Here is a 24,843-nt window from a genome sequence, read left to right on the forward strand (position 1 = left end):
TTTGGTGCTTAGAGTGGCTTATTGTTCTGACCTGAGCACGAGAAGCAGAGCAGCTTTAGTCAAGATAATGAGGGGAATCATTACCCTGGTAACAGCGAAGTGAAGTGCAAACTCTGATTACTAGTGACTGATAAGCAGTCACTAATAATAAGACAAAACATACAGTACCTGCATTGGAATAATGTGAATACTGCAACATATCAAACAATTAACATAACTTTAGGATAACATCTTATGGGGTTCAGCAGTGAACTAGAACTTAAAGCCAAGCTAGCACCACTATGAAAATGTCACTTTCCAACTATATGCCGATTCTGTGTGGTCCTATGTCTCTGTTGAGTTTATAAACAGTACAACAGCACCCTCAAAACACTGCATATGGAGGGTAAACTCATCTTTGGAAGTTGGAGACAGGCAATATACAACAACGTCATGCATATGATAAGACTATCCTAAAATGGAATTCACCATCCCTCCTTAACAAATGCCTTCTGCTGCTTTTGTTTGGGATATATATGATCCCATAGTACTAGGGATGAAAGTTACAGAGCCATAGTTGCTCGTGGCACAGTTTTTTTCTGAAACTGAGCTTCAGAGTTCTATGTGCAATACAGCACAGCACTCTAGTGGCCACAAGGGGAATGTGTGTGTGTGTGTGTGTGTGTGTTTCTTTCTATTGCTGTAAAAAACTATGAAGAGAAGCCACACCATTCTTCCCAATATACTTCAGTAAATGACTCCCTGAAGTTATATTCCAGATGCAAGGAAAGCAATTTCAATTAAACACATTGTTCAGCGCTCATGAAGCATTTTGAATCCTCTTTCACAGATAAAGATATCTAAATCACACAATTTTCATGCAGGTTTTCATTCAAAGAAGGAAAGAGCACATAATATCCATTCAAACCCTATCGAAGAGACTTGATGAGCTAGATACACGAAGAGAACAATTTTAAATGTAAATTTCAAATGCTGTGTGGTGATGGGAAGGAAGTGAAGTCTTACAATTAAGAGATAATTACTCACATTTAGGATGACATTTTGACATGTCAAACTGTTATGTTTATGTATGTGTGTCTGTTTACCAGAGTGGGAAAGAGAGCGTAAAGGAGCGGCAGTGAGGGAGAGAGTGAGAGAAAAACAGAGAGAGGAGAGAGAGAGAGAGAGAGAGAGAGAGAGAGAGAGAGAGAGAGAGAGAGAGAGAGAGAGAGAGAGAGAGAGAGAGAGAGAGAGAGAGAGAGAGAGAGAGAGAGAGAGAGAGAGAGAGAGAGAGAGAGAGAGAGAGAGAGAGAGAGAGAGAAGGAAGATGTTTGGACTGGGTATGACATGCCATTAGTACAACACAGTTGTAAAGTTATTGAATTGGTGAGTTCACTATTATGTGGCACACGTTAGGCATATTTACACTTACTAGACACGCTAAGGATTAACTGCACTTCCACTACTGTATATTGTAGATCTATATTGTATTTTATGCTATTTTATTTCCATATCCTACAGACACCCCCTTCACGCCAGGGATCAATAAAGTGCTATAGTTCATTGCATGTTGAGTAAAAGGAATAGACTGGGTCACTTTTCTTACCTGTGATCGACAACTGGTATCATCTAGTAAACGCAATGCATAAACAATGCATCCCTGGCAAATAAAGGTGACAATTAAGTAGCCACTATACTGCCCTAAGTATTGTCACCCATTAATGGAGTCATTTAGTGGATTCCGAACCTCAATCATGCCAATAATTCCTGTATCATTAAACCAACTTTACAACTGCTAAATATTAGAATTTACAGCTAAGAACTGAGGCCATTCACAGTAGGTATAGGTTTATGTAATTATTTAATAATTTATTGTAATCTCCAAGTTACAATAAAATGAGATGTACTTTTAATTAAATTCTGCCAAATAATCAAGCTTATCTTCCCTATCACATAAAGGGTTGAGAAGCCATACAAATGTCTACAAGAACATAAAACAGATATTAAAGAGATAGGGCTTACCACAGCAGGTATTCATGAACAACTTTTGATATGCATGATTGGGGTCTTCTAAGATATTACTTCTCTGCCTTCCCGGAGCAAGTAAAATCCATAATGTAATAAATGGTTTTGCGATGTAACAGGGTAAAGATGGGTTTAAGAGATATAAGCTCGTTTGAAAATAGCTTAATTTCTACTTTACAAAAGGGAAGATATATATTTGTTATATGGGCTCCATTATAGCCTATATTGCTCAATTTAATAGCCTTTCTTAAAATAACTGTCATACAGGTACTGTTTAAGCAGTAACGGGGATAGAAAAAAGGGATTCAGACTGGAAGGCCTGGCACACATCATCAGTCAAATGAAAGGAACCAGCTTGTCCTTCTCACTGCTAGCTTTGTAATTGTTTCCAAGTGGAGCATCAGGCAGATTCGATCTATTTCAGTGAACATGACACACAATGTAAAATGTATAAATACCACACTCAGCGAAAGTGTTCAAGCGAAAGTATGAACATGTGAAAGCCTCACATAGAGTTGATAGGTAGAGAAACTTCCGAACAGCTGATTTCCCGAAAGGCTTTTGAATGAATCAATAGTTAATTTGACCGTCCTTAGTTAGTCTCGTGTCTTGTAAGTGGTTGTTAGTAAACTATAGAAATGTAGGTTAAACTAAGGTCATGTCTCCAGTAGCCTAATGTAGCTTAAACAAACATAAAGATACAAATTCATTGCGAAATAGTATTGTATGAGCGTCTATTTTTAAAGCTCATTCTGCGCAACTGCTGAAGTGTGCGCGGAAGTTGTATGCGGAAGTGGCATGCCTAGACTCCAACCGAGGAATTTGTAAAGTAACGACTGTTGGAGATTATTTAATGTCTGAGTGCATGGTTAGTGTATCCTAGTTTCTACCGATTACCTATTCATGCCACAATATCACCGAGGGAGTGTAATACGGACTTAGTCACAGGAAACAAGATGCTACCGCTAGCTATAGCTAACAAGATGCATTGAGAATGAGCATGCTAGTCTATCTATACTGTATCAAACAAGCCATTTGTGCATGTGCGCTCTGTGGTATTTTTCTAAACAAAGAAAGGTGTCAGTTTTTAAAGAGTTCAAATACGTAACGATTATCAGTAGATAGTTGCCTATCTTGCGCTTATCTTTAGCATGTGTTAAACGTAAATGGAAGTGTAGGCTACAGTACAACATGTATGCCAAGGTAATAAAGTACACGCTTGGGTTTTTTTTCAGAGTGAAAAGTGACAAGAAAAATGACAAGCCTCATCAAATCAAAGCAGACAGAAAAAACGATCAATGGGATTTCCACCCAGGTTGTTTGCACCGAATTCAGCAACTACATATTTGTAGTTCTCACACAGTACGGAAAGATTGGAACGTTAGTATCTGTCACACCTGATTCAAAGTCGAATGACATAAGCAATTCAATGTTCACCACCAAAGTCCTGCTTGGAAAAGATGAGGTAAGGATTTCTTATATGTTTGACAACTGTTAATACATTTTCTGTTGGATTTTTAATACAACAGTGTGGTTTCCTGGTTTGTTTTTGTCATTCTGCAGGCTTTGACACATGTTTGTGCAAAAAACCTGGCAACCTTTGTGGCTCAGGAGGCTGGCAACAGACCTGTTCTATTGGGATTGGCACTCAAGGACTACTCCATTGACTCCATAAAGGACATGAAGGATGTTATAAAAAGTTGTCAAGTCTGGTGACATAGGGAAAATAAAGTTTTTCCTTTAAACCCTAGGGTTATTTTGTATTTTGTTGTATAATGCAGATACATGGTATGGTTAGTAGGCTATGGAAGGACATGACGGCTGTAGAGCATCATGCAATTGTCATTGTTTCAGAGGAATAAAAATGTATGTATTTGTATTTAAGTGTCCACATTGATACAGCATTTATTTGAATGTATGGCATATGCCCCACCACACACACACAAAGACTAATAATAGCCTAATAATAATCAAAATTAATTACATTATCTTTATTTTGTATAGCGTACTGTTCTAAGGTATCATTACATTCTGTAGAATTAAGATTTAGCCTACACCGCTCCTGGTGATCATACAATCAAGTTTTATAGGATTACAGTCAAGCAGAAATCTCATTGACCTCTTAATTCAGTGTCACGCAGAGAATCTGGTGCACGTAGACCTACAAGCAAGGAGGCGGTTACATTACAGCCTACTTATGTCGCTTACCTGCAGTGTCACATGACGTGACATCCATCTACCTCAATGTGTTTACTTGAAATTGATAATGCAGTCTTGGGATACGAGTTCACACATTAAGGACAATGTATCCCTTTTTCATATATTAGTCTGAACATTACTTATGTCGTGTGTGAATATCCAATTGGTAGTGGACTTCGACCTCAAAACAGCGGTATCTACCTGTGCTCTGAACAAGGAAGGAAGTGTTGCATTCTCTCAGGTTCCATCGACCCGTGGCCATTTGTTAATGACAACGCCGACTTTTCACATTGTCAGTCGAATTGAGTTTTAGTTTGAAAAACAAATAATGTCTATTTGATGGTGGCAAGTTCTCAACAGTCACTTTGTCGTGCCATTAAATTGTATTCTTCAAAGTTGAACTTATTCAAAGGACACAATCTGTTTAAGAAGCCAATCTGAGCAAGGTAAGCTGTATATGCTTTTGAAAAACAAAATGTATGAACTTATTTAAGAAAACTCCTAATATGTTGGTAATATAGAACTTAAATGTTCAACAGGTGTGGTGCGCGTAGTGAAGGCTAAGGTAGTGGAAGCCGTGCGCAGCCTCATTCGTATAGCCTTCTGAAACACTAGTTGTAAAGAGCTATTGTTTATCCTAACAGTAAACAGTTGATCCTAACAGACTAATTTCTTTGAGTGTTGACTTGGTGTCCAATGACCCTTAAGACAAAGTTTCTCTGCCATTAACAGTCATTGTAAAATATTATTACACAAATGCAATTATGACATTCTTACTTCACCAAAACAATGTTATGTTTCAGATGAACATCTCTTTGAAGTACATGGATCCAAGTTCCGCAGAAAATGATACAATTGTACATCTAGCAGCACCTATCCTGCCAGACAAGTCAGACATCTCCAACATGACTATTATCCGGACAGGGAATGGATCAATAATAGAAGATCAAATGTTTCTCAACACTACAGCCGCTCAAGTGTTGTCAGGGATATTTGTGTGGTCCGCACTTATGATCACTTGCCATCAGGTAGGCCTCATTCATCTTCAACTTTCAATGTTTTGAATTTGGCTGGCTACTTGCACTCAGAAATCACAGCACACCATGTGGCAAATGGGTTGGGAGCAGCCTTTAAGAAAACTTTACTGTAGTTAAATAAATGCAAATGAGTAATAGGAGCTACGAGGGAAACTCTGGTTCTCTCCACCCTTGCCGGAGGACATGTCAAACAATATCATGATTTTCACTTTAATGCAGTATTGTGTCAGTGTCAGATAATGACCAGACATAAATACTTTATCCTCACTGTTACCTCAACTTTGTGCTACAACTTTGTAGACCAACAGTCACAATAAGGAGTTAAAATATGTCCTTTGTTTAAAAAACAAACAAAATGTACAGGGTGTTGTTGTCTGTTTCTTGTCACTACTAGAGCCATTAATCTGTGGCAAGTGTTGTTTAATACAAGCTCCTCCTTTTAACTATGACTGTAACACAGGGCGTCTCATGCCATTCTAACTGATAAGAGCACAATGCAAACAGAGCAGTAATCGATTAGCAGCAAGCCAGAACATAGGTACAACCAAGCACTGTGATTCCGAGCATATGTTCAAGGTTGTTTTTCTGTTACTGCTATAAGAGAGTCCTTTTTGTTTGAGAGACAATGTCGATAGCTTATCATCAAACTCTGGTTTCATTAACAGTGGAGAGCACTGTTGAATGGCGTGTGATCTTTTATCAGCAAGGAAGTTCATGCGATACAGAGGTCACATTTACAGCATCGCCATAAATGATAGTCCTACTAAAACATGATCCTATCAGCAGAAGATGAATGTGTTGTGTTTTGATGCCATGCAGCAGTGGAGAAGGCTCTCACATTGTGCTGATGAACCGATAAACTTGCCTGCTAAATATGCTTGCCTTCAACCTTCCAAGCCGGATAGACAGAAGGGCTCCAGGGAATCCTTTTGTGTTGGCTTGAGTTCAATATGATTGCATTCAAAAGGTCACATCCCTGTACGAGAATGTCCTCTGTATTGTTCATCGTTGTTTTCCTGAGTACTTCATTATGGAGTTCAAGCCTAAATGTGGCCACTATATTAACTGTGGAGTGGGTCATGTTTGGATGCTTACCACAACTAACTATCTTGAAACCAGGGATGTAACTCAAACCTTTTGGGGACAGCTATCATCTACCTGGCAGGGACACTGAAATCCATGGCAGTACAGTGTTGTAGCTGAACAGAAACAACACTTTCTTTCTCTGCGATACGCAAAACATTTCCATGCATTTCCTGAACTATTTTACATGTCATGAGTCCTAGCAAGCGCTGGCAGATTTAAATAAGATGTGCATATGCATCTAGGGAGAGTGAAATACCCTTCAGAAGAAGGTTTAGTATTCCGCCACTTCGTTTGATTTCCTCCTCAAGTTGTTCTCTGGGGTGGTATCCTTCGGTTCCGTATGTGAACTCTGATATACCTCGACCTTATATGTTCCTTTGCTTCAAGTACTGCAAGAAATGTAGAGCTATAGGGTGAGGGAAGGCACTGATTGTATAAAAAGGTTACATAAATCATCAGACCTTGTGTGATTTGAAATTAGTCAATTAATCACTCAACTCATCAGTATAACCTATAACCCCTGCTTCTACTTTGCTTCTATGTTTTTTTGTGGCACAGTCATCATGGACAGTGACACCACAACATTCTCACAGGCTTGGACACAGATTCATTTTTGGTCGAACATGTACACGTACAGGCTCAGAGCTGTCAGAATGAAGGGGTAACAGAGTTATAACCTAGTACAGCCTGACTTGAGTCAGCTAGGGCCCAACTGGGCCAACGGCTCTGCTGCAGTCTGACTCAAGCCATTACACATGCCACAGCTCTGTCTTACTGTCAAGTCAGCATCATGGAGCCTGGAGGATCACAGCTCTTTCTCAGCCATGCAGATGAAATATAGAACATCCGTCTGCAGCCTGCCACTCTTCACTTCTGAAGAGGACCAAATGCATCATGACCCTGCCCCTCACTGATTCAGTCCTAGAGGCTAGTCTCTAATGGGCTTTTAATCATGGTGCAGGCATCTGTTTGAGTGGGCCAGAACTCCAGTAAACACCAGGATGCTGCTCAAAATTGCTATATTAGATTTATTTTAGTATGGATGTTGCTAGTGTTTTATAGATGGTTGGATAATGAGATTTTACATTCAGTTAGCATTACCTGTCAAACTAGTTAGCGCCCAAGGGAGAGCATTAGACCAAAAGCACATTGACAGAAAAGTGTTAGTGCAGAGTTGATTGTTCTTTGATCAGGAATAAGAATTAAAAACAAATCCCACCAACTGTGTTCTTACCTTATATTCCCAGCTACAGAGAGGTGCTGTGTTTCTCAAAACTTTATGAATAATATATGTTAAAGGTCCCTCTGTTTTAGCCAGCCTGGAGAATGATCTTTATTACTAATCTGTAACTCTGGAGAACGGGTTTGTACATGTTTACCTGTCTGATTCATGGGTATTATATTTCATTTCTTTGTGATGCCATGCTAGATTTACACACACCTGAGGTCATATACCGTTCCCAACGAGCAGCGTTACATCATTCGTATCCTCTTCATCGTGCCAGTCTACGCCTTCGACTCCTGGCTCAGCCTGCTCTTCATCAGCAATGACCAGTACTACGTCTACTTTGACTCCGTTCGAGATTGCTATGAAGGTATGGTAAACATGCACCATCACCCTGACCTCACCCTTCCAGCCTCCCCTCCCCCCGCACAACACCGTTGCCTCAAACCTCTCCTACTCATGATGGGCCGTCTCAGCTGGCATCAGGCATGCAATGGGAGGGGTCCCTCTGGTTCTGTAATGGTGGTTAGTCTGTGAGGGTTTTTTCTGTGAGTTTAGGAAACAAGCAAAGCTGATATCTAGCCCGCACACTCTGATGCCAAAAACGGGAAGAAAAAAAAAAAACTCTATAAAAAAAGTAACTTGTCAAACTTGTTTTTCTCACCTCTCTCTGGTTCTCCATTAGGTGAGAGGACCTATTGTTCAGGGTGTGTTTTGACCCAGCGGGTGTTATTTTCAGACCTTCTACTTTTTTTTTACAAGGAGGGGGTTTTAATCGTGTGTCCTTTTTACATGGCAGGAAGAATACATTTAAGTGAAGATTGCTTCTTTATTCTGGAGTAATATAAAAGAATTGTGTCTTTTAATTCAAACTTAATGGAAATGTTCATCTTTCTAGCTACAAGTCGTCCCCCATTTAATAATTAATGTACCGTCAGATGCTCTTAGAATTTCCTTCTTTTTAATAGTCATTATGTACTGAGGGAATAGGAAAATGCCACAGAACTTTCACAGATGCAGAGGTGAATGTAATTTAAGATGGTGAACTGTAAATCAAGTACATTATTTAAGGAATTCATTTAATATTTAGAAAAAAAGTTATTGGTCGATGACAATTGCTTGCAGCCTCAGACAGTAGGAGAACTCTTAAAGTGACTTTCAGTGCCTAGAGCAAGACATTGACGTGAATCTTGAGTGGACACCACCTGCATTAGCTTTGTCTAAGCCTTCCTGAAATAGCAACAAAAGATAAGATGGGATATCGAGGACAGAAGCTTTAAGCCTATTAGCATTGGGAAGGGAACACAGAATTAATAAAAAATATCTCTGTTCGGCACTTTATGAAAAAAGTTTCAACAATAAGCCTATTGAAATATGTGCACATACTTCTGAAGTCTATGTCCAAGGAATCACGTACTAAACATGATGTTTGAGAGTAATCCTCCCTCTCCATTGCAGCGTTTGTCATTTACAATTTCCTGAGCCTGTCCTTCGAGTATCTTGGGGGAGAGAGTGCAATCATGTCAGAGATCCGAGGGAAGCCCATTCAGTGAGTTCACTCATTCCCATCCTCCTGAAAAAAATTCATGTATTAGTCCTTACCATGGCTTGATACCTTTGTCATCAAACTAGTTATGCAAGTTCCACTAAAAAGTCCCATTCAGACATTTGGTACTTTTCTCTTTGCGCTACAGTTGGCCTAGAAAAGCCCTCAGTCAGGCTTTTAAACTGTTTTGAAAGAAACTGCATTTTCAGCATGAATGTAGACCACCTGAAACATCTGTTACGCTTCCACCTTGTAAATGGGCTGTAGTGAAACAAATGATACCACTAGAAGTAGTGCTTCTTTACAGCAGAAGATTTTGTTCAAGCTCCTCTACCCTTTCTCCTCTCCCAGGTCAAGCTGTCTGTACGGTACCTGCTGTTTGGTTGGAATGAGCTACTCTATTGGCTTTTTAAGATTCTGTAAACAGGTGAGTTAAGTTTCCCTCTCCTCAACATGCTAAACACTTCCCTGTTTGGATGCAAATGCATTCATGTACGTTGAAAGGATTTTAATTTTAAGGAATATCCTATATAGCCTCTTATCTAGGTCTACCCCCTGTGACAAAATGACAGCCGTTATAATTGGCTGTCCACTTTTCTACAAATCACATTCTGTGGTTAGAAAAGAAAACAAAAACAATCTGAGCCAGGTAAAATCAGCTCTGTAATGAACATGGAGAAATAATAGGAGCTGTCAGTTCCGAACTGCCTTCATAGCGTCTTGGGATGCTGCATGGACTCTGAGTCTAACAGTGATGGAAATTGAATCAGAACGGTATGTCTACAAAACAGTGACTAGACGAAGAAAATATATTTTCCCCAGAAATGGAAAGTGATAAACACTTGGTGTGCTTTGACAGTCCTACGTGGGGTGTTTTTAAAGCACAACTTGGCTGTTCCTCTGGCGGCACAGTTCCAAAGTAACAGGAAATATTTTCTGTCTGTGGGAATGGATGTCAAGGCAGATCAATACTTGAGTTTACCCAGAGGAGGATAAATGATTCAATTTTAAAGCACAATTACAAGTTTGAAACTTTATCAGTTCTGTATAAAGACCTATTGGTTTCAGAATTCCTTTAATGGCTGCTTCGCTTCAAGAATAGTCTCGTTTATTTTAATCCTGGAGACAAATCTATCTGAATAACAGCAAACTCTTTTTTTATGCATTGTGTCATCATGTGTGTTCATTTTGCATGTCATCCTGTATTGTTACCCAGGCAACTCTGCAGTTCTGTGTTGTCAAACCCATCATGGCTGTCATCACCATCCTCCTGCAGGCCTTTGGCAAATACCATGACGGAGACTTTAAGTGAGCAGCATTTTTCATTTCATATCATTTCACTTCATCTGACTTGTTCACATTTGACATGTCAGCAGGCAGGAAGCCACACTGGTTCTACTGTAGATGAAAGGCAGACTATGAAACAAAGCAGGTCTAGTCAAGATGTCTGCTAATGTTCATGCCTGATTCTGTTCTTCTCTGCAGTGTGACTGGAGGCTACCTTTACATAACCATTATCTATAACTTCTCTGTCAGCCTGTCGCTCTACGCTCTCTTCCTCTTCTTCTTTGCTACGAGTGACCTGCTGAGGCCTTACGAACCCGTCCTCAAGTTCCTCACTATCAAATCTGTTATCTTTCTGTCCTTCTGGCAAGGTAAGCTCGTACATCAAGGCTTTAATTGAATATAATAATGGCATGGGCATATAACATTTAATATCCAGATAACGGATTGCAACATTCCTGCACTGTACTTTGTGTATGTAAAGATACAAATCCATGTACGAGTTAGCTTCCGGGCTAAGTTAGCTAGCATAATACTCGTAGCATGATGTAAACATTGGAATGTCGTGTAGGTATGGTGCTGGCCATCCTGGAGCGCTGTGGGGTCATCCCCAACGCCCTATTCATCGACGGACAGGAAGTGGGCGCTGGTACGGTGGCAGCAGGCTGGCAGAACTTCACCATCTGTATCGAGATGTTCTTTGCTGCCATAGCCCTGCGCTACGCCTTCACCTGTACGGTGTATCAGGAGAAGAAGAACGAAGTGCCAGGTAACTTGCGGTTCTCCTACACATCTGCTGGGTGGATAACCTGCAACACGAGCTGCTTAAATAAACCTTACCCTTTAGGATTAGGTTGACATGTTCCACAGCAAGCAGTGGTCCCTCAGCCACAGGACAGATAGGACAGTTGATGTACACCTGCTGCATTCACAAATACTCTCTGCTACAGTGCAGGACAACGGGCCATGCATACATTACTATAGACCATATAATGACACATATAGTATACTGTCACACCCCAAGCCAAATTAGGATGATGTTTCTCTGTATGGGAGGTGGAGCTGAAAGTACATGCTTTTAGACTCCACATCCTACATTTCCAGCCTGTCAGGGGGGAATGGCAGGAGAAGAATGGCCAGGGTGAACAGTGTTTTGAACAGTGCATTGAGCCGGGCCTGAGGTCAGCAAAGGGTGCCGCAATCCCCTGGGGATACATCATTACTCATGGCTCATAGGACAGCTGCTAGCACAGCACAGGATTGGAAGATGAAGCCTACAGTGTAGTGTGAATAGCAAAGAGCTAGAGGTAGCCGTCTGACGTCAATACCGTTCACATGAGCCGAAGACAAATGGAGACCAAGAAAGAGCCTTATGCAGAGATATCAATCATTGGTGCTCGCTTTTCCCTTCAATAGCAATCCCGCTGTGGCCTGCAGCTAAAGGAGGTGTTGAGAGAAAGGGAATGTGTAAGTGCTGATAAAGTGTGGAATGTGTCCGTTCTCCATTTCATTTGAGCGGTAAAAGTATCGCTTTCATCTACCTTCAAGATAAAAAAATAAATACGAATACGTTATTCATCATGTTCTGAGTTTTTCCCTCAGTAAGCTCAGAAAAATGTATAATTTGGGTGTTCAGTTAGGGTTAGGTTAATGATCATTTTAATGCAGCTGCTGAAAAGTAATATAGCAATTTTTATTGTGTTTTACAGAAAGTAAAACACAGTAAGGTCTTAGACAAATTGTCATATCAGAAGCAACGGTCAAAATGTGATGATCCGTAATTAAATTGGATGATATTTTCTGAACCTGAATGCCCGTCATTAAAGTATTTTGCCTTCCCATATAGCTGCTGACACTGAGGTCAGGGTTGCTGTATCACTGCTCCCACCCTTGCATCCGTCTAGAAATGTCAGCCTTGTGTGAAGGTGTTTTGTGACTGTAGAGGTCCGAGAGGCTGACATCCCTCCAGGCTGTCCTTTCTCAGACGTCTGCCCGAGTCCGGCCCCTGCGGAACAGGCCAGCTGTGAAGAGAAGCTCAGGGGAGCATGCCTAACCGCATCTCTGACCCAGAAGAACACGTAACCCTCCCTGCTGCCTCTCCAGGGGATCTGTGCAGTACACTACGCACCGCATGCTGACCCTAAAACCTTTTGTGTCTGTTTGCACTGGCCTGCTTGCACCAGGGCACTCTCTGGGATTTGGTGTATGCACCCTGGAAGTGTAGGGCTAAATGCAGCCTGTCTTATAGTTGTGGCTTCTCTGCACTGAGATCATGAAGACTGTTTTCTTGACAACACAGTAAGGAGAGAGAGAACGCATATTCTTCTCCACTTATGCCGTTCCCCTGTCACCTCTGTGTATATACTCATTCATCACCTCCCAGAAGGGGGCTTTCCCGCAAAAAAAAAGAAAGAAAAATCTCTACAAAGATGCATGTCATCACAATATCGTTTTGGATTTTTCTTCTAAATGCACTGAGAATAATGGCCTCGCTGTGTATACATTGAATCTGTTTGCCAACACCGTGCATGTATCGGCGTGATGTTCAATGTGCTGTTCATGTCTTGTTTCGTAGACAACAACGCCCCCATGCAGAGCATCTCTAGCGGCCTCAAGGAGACGATGAACCCTGGAGATATGGTACAGGATGCCATCCACAACTTCTCCCCAGCCTACCAGCAGTATACCCAGCAATCCACACAAGAGGTGGTGCAGCCCAGCCAGAATGGCAAGACAGGCAACGGCAAGGGCTCCAGAAAGTCTGACAAAGTCATGCTGATCACCTCCGACGACGAGTTCTAGGGAGCCGTCTGCCTGCCCAGCGGTGTCCTTGTTTGTTTGTCCGCTTTTCTTCGCCACCCCAGGTAAACACTTGTGCTGCACGTGACTTGAGGTAGAATCTGTGTGCTCGATTTCCATCTTGTTTCATCTGAGTTAGGAAAATGAACTCTTTACTTTTGTCCTGTTTTTATGAATAATACCCAAAGATAGGATCAAGAGGTGGATGAAATGAGGATTTTTAATTGGCTCGTACGATGAGGTGGGGTTTGTCTCTTCCCTGCTAGTTATAATTCCACAGGAGGGCAGCCTGTCTGTTGAACCATATCAGGTATAGCTGTAACTATGCAATTCTTTCCATAAGTTTATTCAGGGGTGTCGTGATCCTGATTCTGTATCAGAGTAGCTGTGAATGAGCTCTCTGGCCACTGAAGTATGTAGTCCTCTCGGATTCATGTCAGTTTCAAAGAAAGGCTGATTAATGTGAGACTTCAGGAGCTAGGGAGCCTAGCAAGCAGGCGATGGCTGGGACTGGCACTTCGGGGACTGTCTCTTGCATTTGCTTGTTTGAAGTATTTGCTCAGCAGTTCTCTGTTGGGTTCCCCAACGAACGGAAGAATTCTTTCAAAGACATGCTGGCTTTGGAGCAAGCACTTCAAACTGTAGACTTTGACGCTTTGAAATCCTTTGTATCTAACATGCAATGGACAAATTGGGGGATAAGCCAAGCTCCCACCAACTGGAGGGTTATGGTATTCTCATTAATTTTCTCAGCATGCGATAGAGTGTATAATTAAGCTGACTCACACAGTGGTTCAACAGCCTTTAAAACAATCCTACATGTATGCAACATCTGCAGTATTGTAAATACTTTCTGTAATACCTTCTTATCTGATGTTCCAGTTTATTTAGGTGGGAAGTTGTACAGAAATTACTTGCATGATTCAATTATATTATTAGCAGCTGTTTAAGTTAACATTTTTGATATTTGTGTAAATGCATGGTATTCCAGTAGTATTGTTTGTGTAATTTCACAAGCCAGATTTATATCGAGCATTGATGGTTTATGATTTGTTAATTCTATTTTTTGTTTCAAGGAAAAAAGAATAGTAATACAGTGTGTACTGTATCTGGTGCGTAGAGGAACATAACCCACTAGTTGTGGGCTCAGATAATGATTGTACTTTTTTTATTAGCTGTTTGGAGACATGGGATCATTTTCTGATGCCCTTGTGTGCCAATGATTGCTGCCTTACAGGGAAAGCAGACAAAGTTGGGAAGTGACCCTTCCGTTGTAGGGTTATTATGAAGCTATGTTGACTGCTAGATTTGTATTTGGTTGCAGATTACATTTTAGTGTGTCCTTTTTCCTTGTGACATTTTGCACTCATGTCAAAATAAACGAATAATTTGATGTATAGCTTTATGATCAAAGAAGCACCTATATAAACTGGAGGGTTCTAGGATTTGTGTGTGAGTCCTATTAGTAGCATTCAGTTTAACAGTATAAGGATTAATGAGAAATATTATTCTTAACTGAATTGTTTTAATAAGACTTATTTAAAAGTACAAAAACAGACACAGCAGACCTATTTACAGGAATAATTTACCTCCTTATTGTCAACGAGAACTGAAATAACATTGTATTTATACATAAGGGTAGTTCATTGAGAAAATATGTAAATATATGAATGTAAATAAAATAATTTAGATGTTGAAAATAAAAACACAGAAAATCAAATAAATACTGAAGTTAAAACAACATACATATGAGCAAATTAACGAGCAGAGTAAAGACGTGAGGAAGGGCAGTGGCTCCAGAGTTTTGGCCATTTGTTTGGCCTCTAGATTGTGTTTTACTAGTCTACAAAACTTAAAATCCCATTCATATTGACAGTCAACATTATAACTTATTCCTTAGATAACTAACCAGAACATGGCAAGAACATGGCAGAAGTTACAAGACATCGGCTGGTAGTATAATAACTAACGTAGGATGCTGGATCAGTTTCACCAACCACCTTACAGGTTCACTCTTAACATGACACGTACAAAGTAACAATTTGGAGCAGCATACTTCATATGTCTTAGAGCTTTAAATATGTTGTTTTAACAGTAAGGGTAAAAAATGTCCTATGTGCGTAAAACTTTAGCTTTTAGAAGTTAAAATATGTAAGGTTTGCTTAAAAAATAGAAACACTAGGGGAAGGATATTTATATAATAATCCTAACTTATCAGTCTATAAGGCCTCTTACAGGGGACAAAAACAAACCTAAAGAAATAAAGTAGTACCCACGTAGTAATTAAAACATCCACCAATTTCTTTATCATTGCATTGTAATGGCCATAAGAAAATTGGCAACAGTCCATGTTAAAAATGTACTGCTGTTACAGTGCCTTGTCCCCTTTAAATAGACATGATTGTAAATTTATAGTCCCAACAAGTAAGATAATGTTTGCTAACACTTACTGGAAATAAAGTTACAGTATGATACATATATGAATTAGCCGCTACTGAATTCTCCATTTTCTGTATATGCAATGGGAGGCTTTTAAAATGGAAAAAATACAAATCAAAATGTAATATCCAATTGATTTGAAACGTGTCACCAAGAATTGATCATGTCCCTCCTTTTCACAACACACAAACTACCACCAGATGTCACCAAACAGCTTGTAAAGGGGCTTATTTTTGTCTAATTCAAGTGTTTTTCTTACCCATTACTGATAGATTACTGACTAACCCGGTGTTATTCTCACGGAAAACCATAATCTGGTCCCAAATTATAAAATTATGATTATAAAAGTCACCAGAACTGATTCATGATATGTAGGCGAAACGTTACCATCCCACTGCAGTATTTATATATACCTTTAAAAGTTATTACAGGATCACACCACTCCCAGGTATTGAATGTCCCAATAATAAAGACACACATATAGAAAATACACACGTGCTATATATCTATATACACACACAAACATATATACATACAGTAAAACTAAATATTATGAGGAAATAACAGGTGAATCAACATACATTGTAAATGGGCTGAAAATACAAAATGAGAATGATAAGAGCACAGCAATGGCCCTGCTTGAAAACTCTGAGGGCCATACAGCAGCAAAGTCACCTCTTAGTGCTCTTTGCAGCTAAGAAACAGGGTAAGAACAGTCATATTCTCTTAAATAAGAGAAAATCCTGACATCCAGAAGCATTCATCCCAAATAAAACTGAAAATGACTAAATTAAAAACGGCAGTTTGTATTTTAAAACTGCCGTTTCAACAAACATAGGTTACATTTGGAGAAAGGAGAGTCACTGGATTTGGTCATGACCGCTCCTTGTGTCTAGACTTTGGGGACAGGATTTTTCTTTTCTAAGAGTCTGTGTCAAAGGTTATGTTCAAGGTATACTGTTTCAGAGTTACCAACACCGGCAGCAGCAATTTCTATTAACCTAATAGAAGGAATGATTTCTAAGGACGGATTCTCTTGTAAAGTTACAAAGGAGGCAGTTGACAGGTTCAGTTTTCCTTCTGTTACACTGAAATGAATATAGAGATTTAAGTCTAAGTCTGTAATATACAGGAAATAAGTGAATTGCATTTCATTAGTCAGGACAGCTCACATTATCACTTGATCCAATATGGATTACCCAACATGAAATGACATGTAGAAGGCGGCTTAGAGTCAAAAGATCATAGGTAAGTGCTTGACATCACAATAGAACATCATAAATGTGCCTTTGTTGGCGAAAGTAATAAACTAGACACACCTTAAGCAATGAAAGGTTTGACCACTAAGATCCACACACCATATTATAAAACCCTCCCCCATTCCTACTGTAACACTAGAATGAGTTGGTATTCCCCTATCAAAAGCTTGAGGTGTCCTTAGATTTCTTTTTCGAAGTTGCATGGGTCCAGGAGCACTGAAAGTGCTTTCTGTTACCTTTATACTGTGCATTGAAAGTTTCACAATAAGTGCTATTTATTAATCAGCAATGTTTGTCAAGTTTTCAATAATGTAATGGACTGACTTTCCCCGTATGGTAGCTTTACTTTCTCCTAACTTTGAGAAGGAAGTTTATGTACTGTATTCAATACATGCATTCTGAATCTTCATAAACAAACCAAAACAAAAGGTTCTTCTGGCCCTGTACATGTGTCATCCAACCTGCCTTGGTCAAAAATTAAATATGAACTAGCTTTATATAAAATCGCAACTGAAAAGGGAAACATCAAAGACTGTGATAAACGAAAATAAAATATTACAGAGATCACTTATAGATCACTTTAAGGCAAATGCTTCAATGGCTCAATTTACACTGAGACATGGTAAATATTGTGCTTTTACATGTAGAAAAAGTGTTTAGATTGGCATTTGTTTGCATAAATAGCTATATTTTACTGTATTACAATGATTATATATTACTTTAATTTCTGATGCAAATCCTAGATACCACAGGCATCAGAGTTGTCTCAGACCAGTGCTGCCATGACTGGATTTATCAAGTACTCAATCTCACTGCCGTAAGAGCTCATCTCTGCTGTCGTTCAGTCATGGAGGGAGGGGTCAACTCTGCCGGTGCTGGGGGGGTTGTAGCACAGTGCAACAGACAATGTTGATTATGTGATAGAAAGAAAGTAATGAATGCAGCATAATGTTATCACACATAGCAAGCCACACCACCTCATTTCCCCGGTCCTTTTACTGAGCTTCCTCTCAGCATGGGGGCGGGGTGGGTTAGGGCTGGGTCAGAACCTGCCAGGACCAGGAAAAGCCCAGTCCTGTCTGCACTAGGAGGGAGTTGAGAAAGGGGCTGGGTTGGAGCCGTGCTTTGTGGGTTAGGGCCGGGTCAGAACCTGCCAGGACCAGGAAAAGCCCAGTCCTGTCTGCACTAGGAGGGAGTTGAGAAAGGGGCTGGGTTGGAGCCGTGCTTTGTAGACTTGACAATGGTGATGACGCTGGTGGTGGCTACCTTGCCAGGGGAGAGGGGTCCTCGGGTGACAGTCCGGGCGAAACACTGCAGGGCCTCGTACTTGGCGCGCAAGGCGTCTAGCTCCAGCCGCATGCTGGCGTTTTCGCGGGCCAGCTTGTCCACCTCCTGCTGCAGCTCTGTCTTTTGTCTCTCCAGCTCCTCCTTCTGGGTGACACGTTTAATGCGACAGCTGGCGGCGTAGCCCCTGTTTTTGAGGGTCCGTCGCCGCTGCTTTAGCCTCACCACATCCTCCTTGGTCAGTCCCCGCAGGTGCTGGTTGAGCTCACGCACTGACATGGCCACCAGTTCTTCGTCACTGGGCACCGTGGCATTCTCGCCTGCCTCCTTCTTAACCTGCAGCACAGACACAAGGAATAAGACACCTACACTGCTGTACAACACACAATACTCTGATAGACCGTTTGCATTAAAGGCAAATTTATTTACTTACCTTTAGTGCTTTGCTTGCTTTAAAAAGAGTCGTCATACCCTGCATGCATACAAAGGACCAGACTCCCACAAAAGTTACACTATAAAAAAAAGAGAAAAACAAATGAGATATTTTACAATTGAATCAACATATTTACTTCAAATAGAAATCCTAAATGGTGTAAAATTGACGTTGAGGACATTAGAGAAGAAAAGAGTCACTTTCCCTCTCCAAAAAACCTACTGAATAAATACCAAAACAACATTCCAGAGTTACGTCACTGTACCATGCTCTGGAAATGTTAAAAACAGTCACCACCAGCAGAGGTCAGTATATTGCGGGGAGATGCTTGGATGAACTCTTGGGCAACCCTGTTTACGTGCTGAGTGAGAAGAGCCGTAACAATGTAGTTCACTGGACCGTAGCAAGAAGGCTAAAATAGAAACAGGTCAGCTCTCCCCACACAGCTTTTGATCTCTCTGCTTAGACACTCTGCTGGGGCTATTTTTATGAAAGCAGTTTTTAGAGAGCCATATCTGTTCACTACAGTGAAATGCATGCCTTTGAGACTGCCCATATGGTCCAAAAAAAGAGACACAGCTGTGAACTGGTGAAAAGACAAACAGTCCCCAAGGCTCCATTTCAGGCCCCATCCACCAGCCTGATTGTGAGTGCACTGCTCTGTACTCGACTGCTGCCATGGAAACGCCCTGCAACTGGGCGTGGGAGTGCAAGTCACATGGTCTGCCAAAGGGTAAACAAGCCTCATTCATAAGCCCGCCATAACCTACACATGGTAGAAATTACAAGAGCCGATCCAGTCTGAACCACTTGGTGAATATAATGAACAAACTGTGTAGTTAGTGCATTACAGGTGCAAACCCAACATGTTTTCACTATGACAATTATTTGCCTCTTACTTCTGAGCACACAAACTATATTGTTTTCTGATATACTGATATAGCCCAGTTCATAAAAATGACCCATCAGCAGTAAAACGTACTCTACTCACAAGCATTAGCTTGCATTTAAGGTTATGCTGAACTTTACAGTCTAGCAGATACGCATGTGGAAAATTCCTGTAGATAGGATGTCACAGAGGCATAGTTTCCCTTACAGTCACAAGTGTATTTTTGCTTAGAGACAATGTACTCGATCAGGTTTAGGCCTGTGTCTGGTTGGTTGGATCTTATTACACTGGGCTTTCCTAAGCTGCTCCATGCCCTTATTTAACTCTGCTGGTTATATTTAGCCCAATGTGCTGACACAAAATTCTGCCAACTAAACAATTTAAGTGAACTGGTGATAAGTGATACCCCATTAACCCTCGTGCTGCCTTCGGGTCACATGACCCAAAGGTTCATAACGAACCATCATTGTGTTTACCCAATTTTACCCAATACAAAAACAAATAAAAATACTTTTCTTTTAACCTTCGCAATGTGGGGGGTCTGAGACAGCCCGACGGTTAAAAGAAAATGCTTCACTTTGTTTTTGTATGCGGTAAAGTTGTCGCAATACGACGGTGGGTCACAATGACTGATGGGTCAGAACGACCCGAGGAGAACACAAGGGTTAAGGGGCAACATATTCTCCAAAGACCATTGGGCTGCACTATCTCCAGCAAGAAACCAGTGGGTGTGGTTGTGTTGGAATATCGGCGCTTTCTAAACGTCCCTAAAATAAACACTGCCTCGTAGCAGGTTCTGATAGCTTTAACTGGAGTTCACTCATGTTTGAGATATCTAAACATATGTTAATGCAGGTACATGCAACCTAACAATAAAGAACGTTGTGTTTTGGTAAACCACGTACAAGAATATTGAGCAGAAAAGAATCGCATAATGCAACGAAAGACAGAAAAATATGAAGAAAGTTGGCTTGCACTATTGCATCACAGGGAAACCCTGGGTATACTCCTTGTAAGGATCACTGCAGTGAGGTGGAAATACAGAGGGGCCACAATTTTCTGAGCTCAGAGGCCACGTTGTTTCCTTGAAATTCTTTCTTAATGTGCTCTCTGGTTTTGGAAATGGTAGTATGATGGACTCTCAAGGTCCATCTGGCTTTCTTCAGTGAGAAAAGGCAGAGCTGGGACAGGTCTCAAGCTCTGTTTTAAAGTTTTCTGTTCCTGGAAGTCACAAACTATTTCATGTTCAGTTATACTTATGAAAAGGTATAACGGTAGTTCTTCAGAACGTATCTGCAACACTGGCACTCCTATAAACATTGTCTAGGAGAAACCATAGAAGGTGGATGAAGTGTGGATAACAGAACCACATTCCTGACTAAACACACACACAGAGAAAGGAAAGGGGCCCCTCTTCTCATTTAGGCAGATAAATGCATTCAGACTATGTACTGGTAATGGAACTCAAGTCTACAGTCCCAGTTGTAAAACCATTGCTCTAAACTACTAAATGTCTGGAATTCAGATGCTTCTCATGTCCCCTACTAGCTCACATGTAATGACTTAAGAGTGATAAAGCATAAAGAGAGAGAGCACTATGGAGTTCATGACTTCTTATACTATGGTATGTGGGGGGAAAAGGCGAGGAAAATAAACTCTTTGTTGGCAAGGAGAGGGATGATTTCATCCTCTTGTTACCTAAGGTTACACAGTACATAACATGAAGGGGTTTCATGCCGTTTTAGGTTTGGGATAACTAAACAGAATGCACATTCATTAGCTATTCAACTATTTTTAAACGCCTGTTATGTGATTTTTACATATAACTGTCAGTTTTTGTTGTCATTGACTCAAATTCAAGCCGGTGCTTCATTTACAACAGGTAATACTTTGGCCCCAACCTTTCACCAAGACGAACAGAATATCAAAGACCTAAGTGCTTGTGTTCCGGTGATATATGGAGTGTTGTCTTGTGCTTGCTGTTTGTTTTCCCTCTCTTTTCTTCTCCATTCGAGTGTGGGCTCAGCAGTGAGCAGGCATGCTGCTCCCCTCCACGCCCCACTTCTATGTTCCTCTGGCAAGATGGAAGCTTCCTTTTCCTAAGATTGTGTCCCCTGATCTCAGGCTGCAGGAGGTATCCCGCTACAGACTGGGACACCCTTAGCTCTCTCTCCAGCACAGCACATTTGGTGGGATATTATGTAAAGGAAATGGAGAGCATAACTGTGCTGTGAGTCATGCTGTTTACTGGTAAAAATGAGGACAGGCAGTAGGGAATCACACCCTCCCGAAACTGACGTTTCCTGGAAAATCCCGTTGTTTCGCAGGGAGGAAGGAAAAGTACAGGGAAACTTGGAAACGTCTGGCATGACTGCAGGAACATTTAGCGGAAAGGGAGGAGAGGTAGCAAGATATCTGAGCGAAGCGACTTTCCAACTTGAGACTCAGGGATTTGAAGGAATGTTAAGAATTTAACATTTAAAAAAGAAAACAAAGACAATCCTGTCCTAATTTCACCTTCCGGAAGCCATGATATAGAACAGAAGGAACAATCATCCATAAGAATACCAGTGCAGTAAGAGCACAATTGATCATGTTTTCCATTTCCTAAGACTGGGTGTGGGATTAGTTTATGCAAGAGACTTGAGATGACATCAGCAAGAAAAATCTTTACACACATTAATCCAACCCTGCCACTCTTAAGTCGATAATATTTTTATTCTGTCTGAGTAACTCTTATTTCGATAATACCACCTCTGATTGAAACAAGACCTTTTTTCTTTCTTACTGTACACCCATTAATACTATAATCACCAAATCAGGAAAAACAAGGAACTTTCCTTTCCAGATGATTCCTCCACACCCCAGACCACAGGGTGGTGTAAGCTCTGGTCTAAGATCCAAGAATTCTTACTGAGAAGCAGGAATGGGCAGAGAGCATATCTCTGTGGGTGGCAAATGTATACCTCATGCGGTGTAAACCTGTTTGAACTGACTTTTGACTCAACATGCAATATGTTTTGTACATGTCTGTCATGTGTTTGAAAAATGCTTATGACTCATATCTTGGGAACAGCGCTTCATAACATCTGTAATGTGAAGCCCAATCCTGAATTTCAAATAAATTCAATAAGGTCCAATTTGTGGGTATAAACACTATTACTTTAGTTTTCCAGTAAAAATGATGTTACACATAATGAAACCATCAATTGTGTTCCTTGAGTCATACCTTCACTAACCACAGCTTTTCATTTTCAAAACACAGAAGAAAAAAAGAAAAAAAACATGCAAGTCCCCTTGTCTATGAACTGAACACATTTCTCTTAATCCCAAACTGACAAATATATTCAGATTATTATTCACTGCATGAACAAAAGGCTGAGAAGGCATATTGTGTCATTATTGGGTAAGTAGATGGAATCTAGCTTCCTTCTCAACTTGACATCATCACATCAGTCACTGAGCCATGAGTTATCCCCATGACAGAGCACTACACACACTCCTCCTGCCTTTCTAAAAGTAGAGATCCAGCACACTTGGATGTAGGAGGTCGTAACCACAGATACCTCATCAATAGTGACTCAGCCAGCCCCTCGGGCGGGGTCCTGGGCCCTTCATGGGAACGTTTATTTTTTTCTAAGTAAGTTTATGAGATTGTCTCATATTTTCCATCTAAATCACTATGCCCTTAAAGGTAAATTGTCCAAGTTGGTCCAGACATATGAAATGTGTAAACTAAATATACTTAGATTTTTTGGTTTTTGTTTTTTACTATGAGGGAGGCACAACATGGCCAAACCTACTCAGCAACAAGCTTTTTTGGAAGGTGACGTTCAAATTATTGCATTCACTGTAGGTCTGGGAGTAGATTCGATTTCATCTTGGACTGTGTTATACTGTGACTGCTAAGTGCTTTTGCTGAGCCAGGGCCACTGCAAGACACTGTACTGTCATATTAAGCGGTTGGGAGAGTTAAACAAAACAACACTGAGTTCATATCAAGTAGGATAATCAAATGTCATGCCATTTACTGTCTGGAGATACTAGCAGAATATACGAATGTACGGCTACGAAAATAAAATAGCTACGAAGGACAATGAAGCTGTCTGATGTTTACAGTTCAGGTGTACAAGAAGACCGTATAAACACATGTCACCGTCTCTCTAGTGGACACAGACTTAACGCGTCAAAGAAAAAACTGCAGAATTGTAGCCTTGTCGTCTAGAGCGGTGCTGTTTTGTCCCTTTGAAGCGGCACTTTTTGCAGCACCTTTTTGAATTATCCTGGTGGTCTATCCTGACATCTTGCCCTTTGTCCTAGAACTCTAAAATATAGACCACGTGTTATTTTGTAAGTAGTCGGATACTATGAAAACATGTAACCTACGTTGAGGGATTGTCAACAATTGGTTATGATATCAGAGTTTTGAAAGTTTATTGCCCAACATAGTTAATATACCTAATGTAGCCTATACATCATAGAAGACAAATTGACGGAGTAGACTATATTATTTGGGAAATTATGATAGTTTAAACCATTAGGCAGATTTTAAAATATAGATTAACATGCACGATTAGGCTACTACAAAATACATTGATAAACTGGCTTTTGGCATAGCATAGTCTTCCCTGGCACGTGTCTAAAATAAATCCTTAATTCTAAATAATCTACAAGATTTACTATTAATTGCTATTTTAAACGTTGTAATGAAACGATCTAAAAACATGTTTTACGTTTGAATTAAGAAATCTCACACGCGTACCCTACAATCTGTCATCGTAACATCAGCAATTTAGATAGGAATGTCGACATATCTTCCCAGGAAAAAAAACTTCCCAGAAAAAAATATTTCCTCACCTTTTGAGCGCGGATATTCTTTCAGGGATGCGTACAACTTTTGAAGTTGCTTTCCGATAGGTTTGAAGTTACTTGTCGCAAATTAGCAAACGTGTCCAGCAGTCGGACTGCAATGTATCCCCCTTCTGAATTAACTACAAAACAACAACAATGTAACAACATTCCACGCTTTGCTTCCGACAGCATTCACGTCACCAATTCCTCGTGACCGCCCCCTCCATTCATGAAAATAACTTTCTGCTGACGTGAGTCAAGTGGGAAACTAGGGGAGGCCAGAAATAGAAATGAGACGCAGCTGGCAAATGCATGCTTTTAGGGAGCTTGCGAAATTAATCTGTAGATTAGAGGCATTCTGCTGATGACGACTATTGGATTTAGGCTGTAAGGAAACAAAATAAAAAATGTTGGTGCTGTGGCTTCACTTGTCCACTCATCCACTAACGCCTTCCAGACACAACGTCTTATATAGGAGTGAACAGCGCAACCTGTCCCCATAGGTCCC

At 40.5% G+C, this 24,843-nt stretch overlaps 3 protein-coding genes across 4 annotated transcripts; 2 read left to right on the top strand and 1 right to left on the bottom strand.

Annotated features, from left to right (window-relative positions):
* Positions 1 to 2,737: 2,737 nt before the first annotated feature.
* Positions 2,738 to 3,883, top strand: psmg3 (proteasome (prosome, macropain) assembly chaperone 3). Of its 2 annotated transcripts, none has more exons than XM_062482797.1 (3): positions 2,738 to 2,872; positions 3,240 to 3,469; positions 3,568 to 3,883. In XM_062482797.1, exons 2-3 carry the CDS (start codon positions 3,260 to 3,262, stop codon positions 3,718 to 3,720), a joined length of 363 nt encoding a protein of 120 aa, XP_062338781.1. In that variant the 5' UTR covers positions 2,738 to 2,872; positions 3,240 to 3,259; the 3' UTR covers positions 3,721 to 3,883. The 2 variants fall into 2 exon arrangements, with proteins under 2 accessions (XP_062338781.1, XP_062338790.1); XM_062482806.1 differs by having other exon boundaries at positions 2,766 to 2,833.
* A 336-nt stretch (positions 3,884 to 4,219) lies between these two features.
* Positions 4,220 to 14,579, top strand: tmem184a (transmembrane protein 184a). The gene is made up of 9 exons (XM_062447532.1): positions 4,220 to 4,649; positions 5,007 to 5,231; positions 7,756 to 7,921; positions 9,010 to 9,100; positions 9,449 to 9,524; positions 10,314 to 10,405; positions 10,583 to 10,752; positions 10,953 to 11,150; positions 12,957 to 14,579. Exons 2-9 carry the CDS (start codon positions 5,007 to 5,009, stop codon positions 13,181 to 13,183), a joined length of 1,245 nt encoding a protein of 414 aa, XP_062303516.1. The 5' UTR covers positions 4,220 to 4,649; the 3' UTR covers positions 13,184 to 14,579.
* Positions 14,580 to 15,273: 694 nt separating this feature from the next.
* Positions 15,274 to 24,495, bottom strand: mafk (v-maf avian musculoaponeurotic fibrosarcoma oncogene homolog K). Its single transcript, XM_062447546.1, has 3 exons — positions 24,342 to 24,495; positions 18,596 to 18,674; positions 15,274 to 18,498 (listed from the first exon to the last, which is right to left on the bottom strand). Exons 2-3 carry the CDS (start codon positions 18,638 to 18,640, stop codon positions 18,064 to 18,066), a joined length of 480 nt encoding a protein of 159 aa, XP_062303530.1. The 5' UTR covers positions 18,641 to 18,674; positions 24,342 to 24,495; the 3' UTR covers positions 15,274 to 18,063.
* Positions 24,496 to 24,843: the final 348 nt, after the last annotated feature.

Source organism: Osmerus eperlanus, chromosome 2 (genome assembly GCF_963692335.1).
Source record: "Osmerus eperlanus chromosome 2, fOsmEpe2.1, whole genome shotgun sequence".
Taxonomy (NCBI): domain Eukaryota; kingdom Metazoa; phylum Chordata; class Actinopteri; order Osmeriformes; family Osmeridae; genus Osmerus; species Osmerus eperlanus.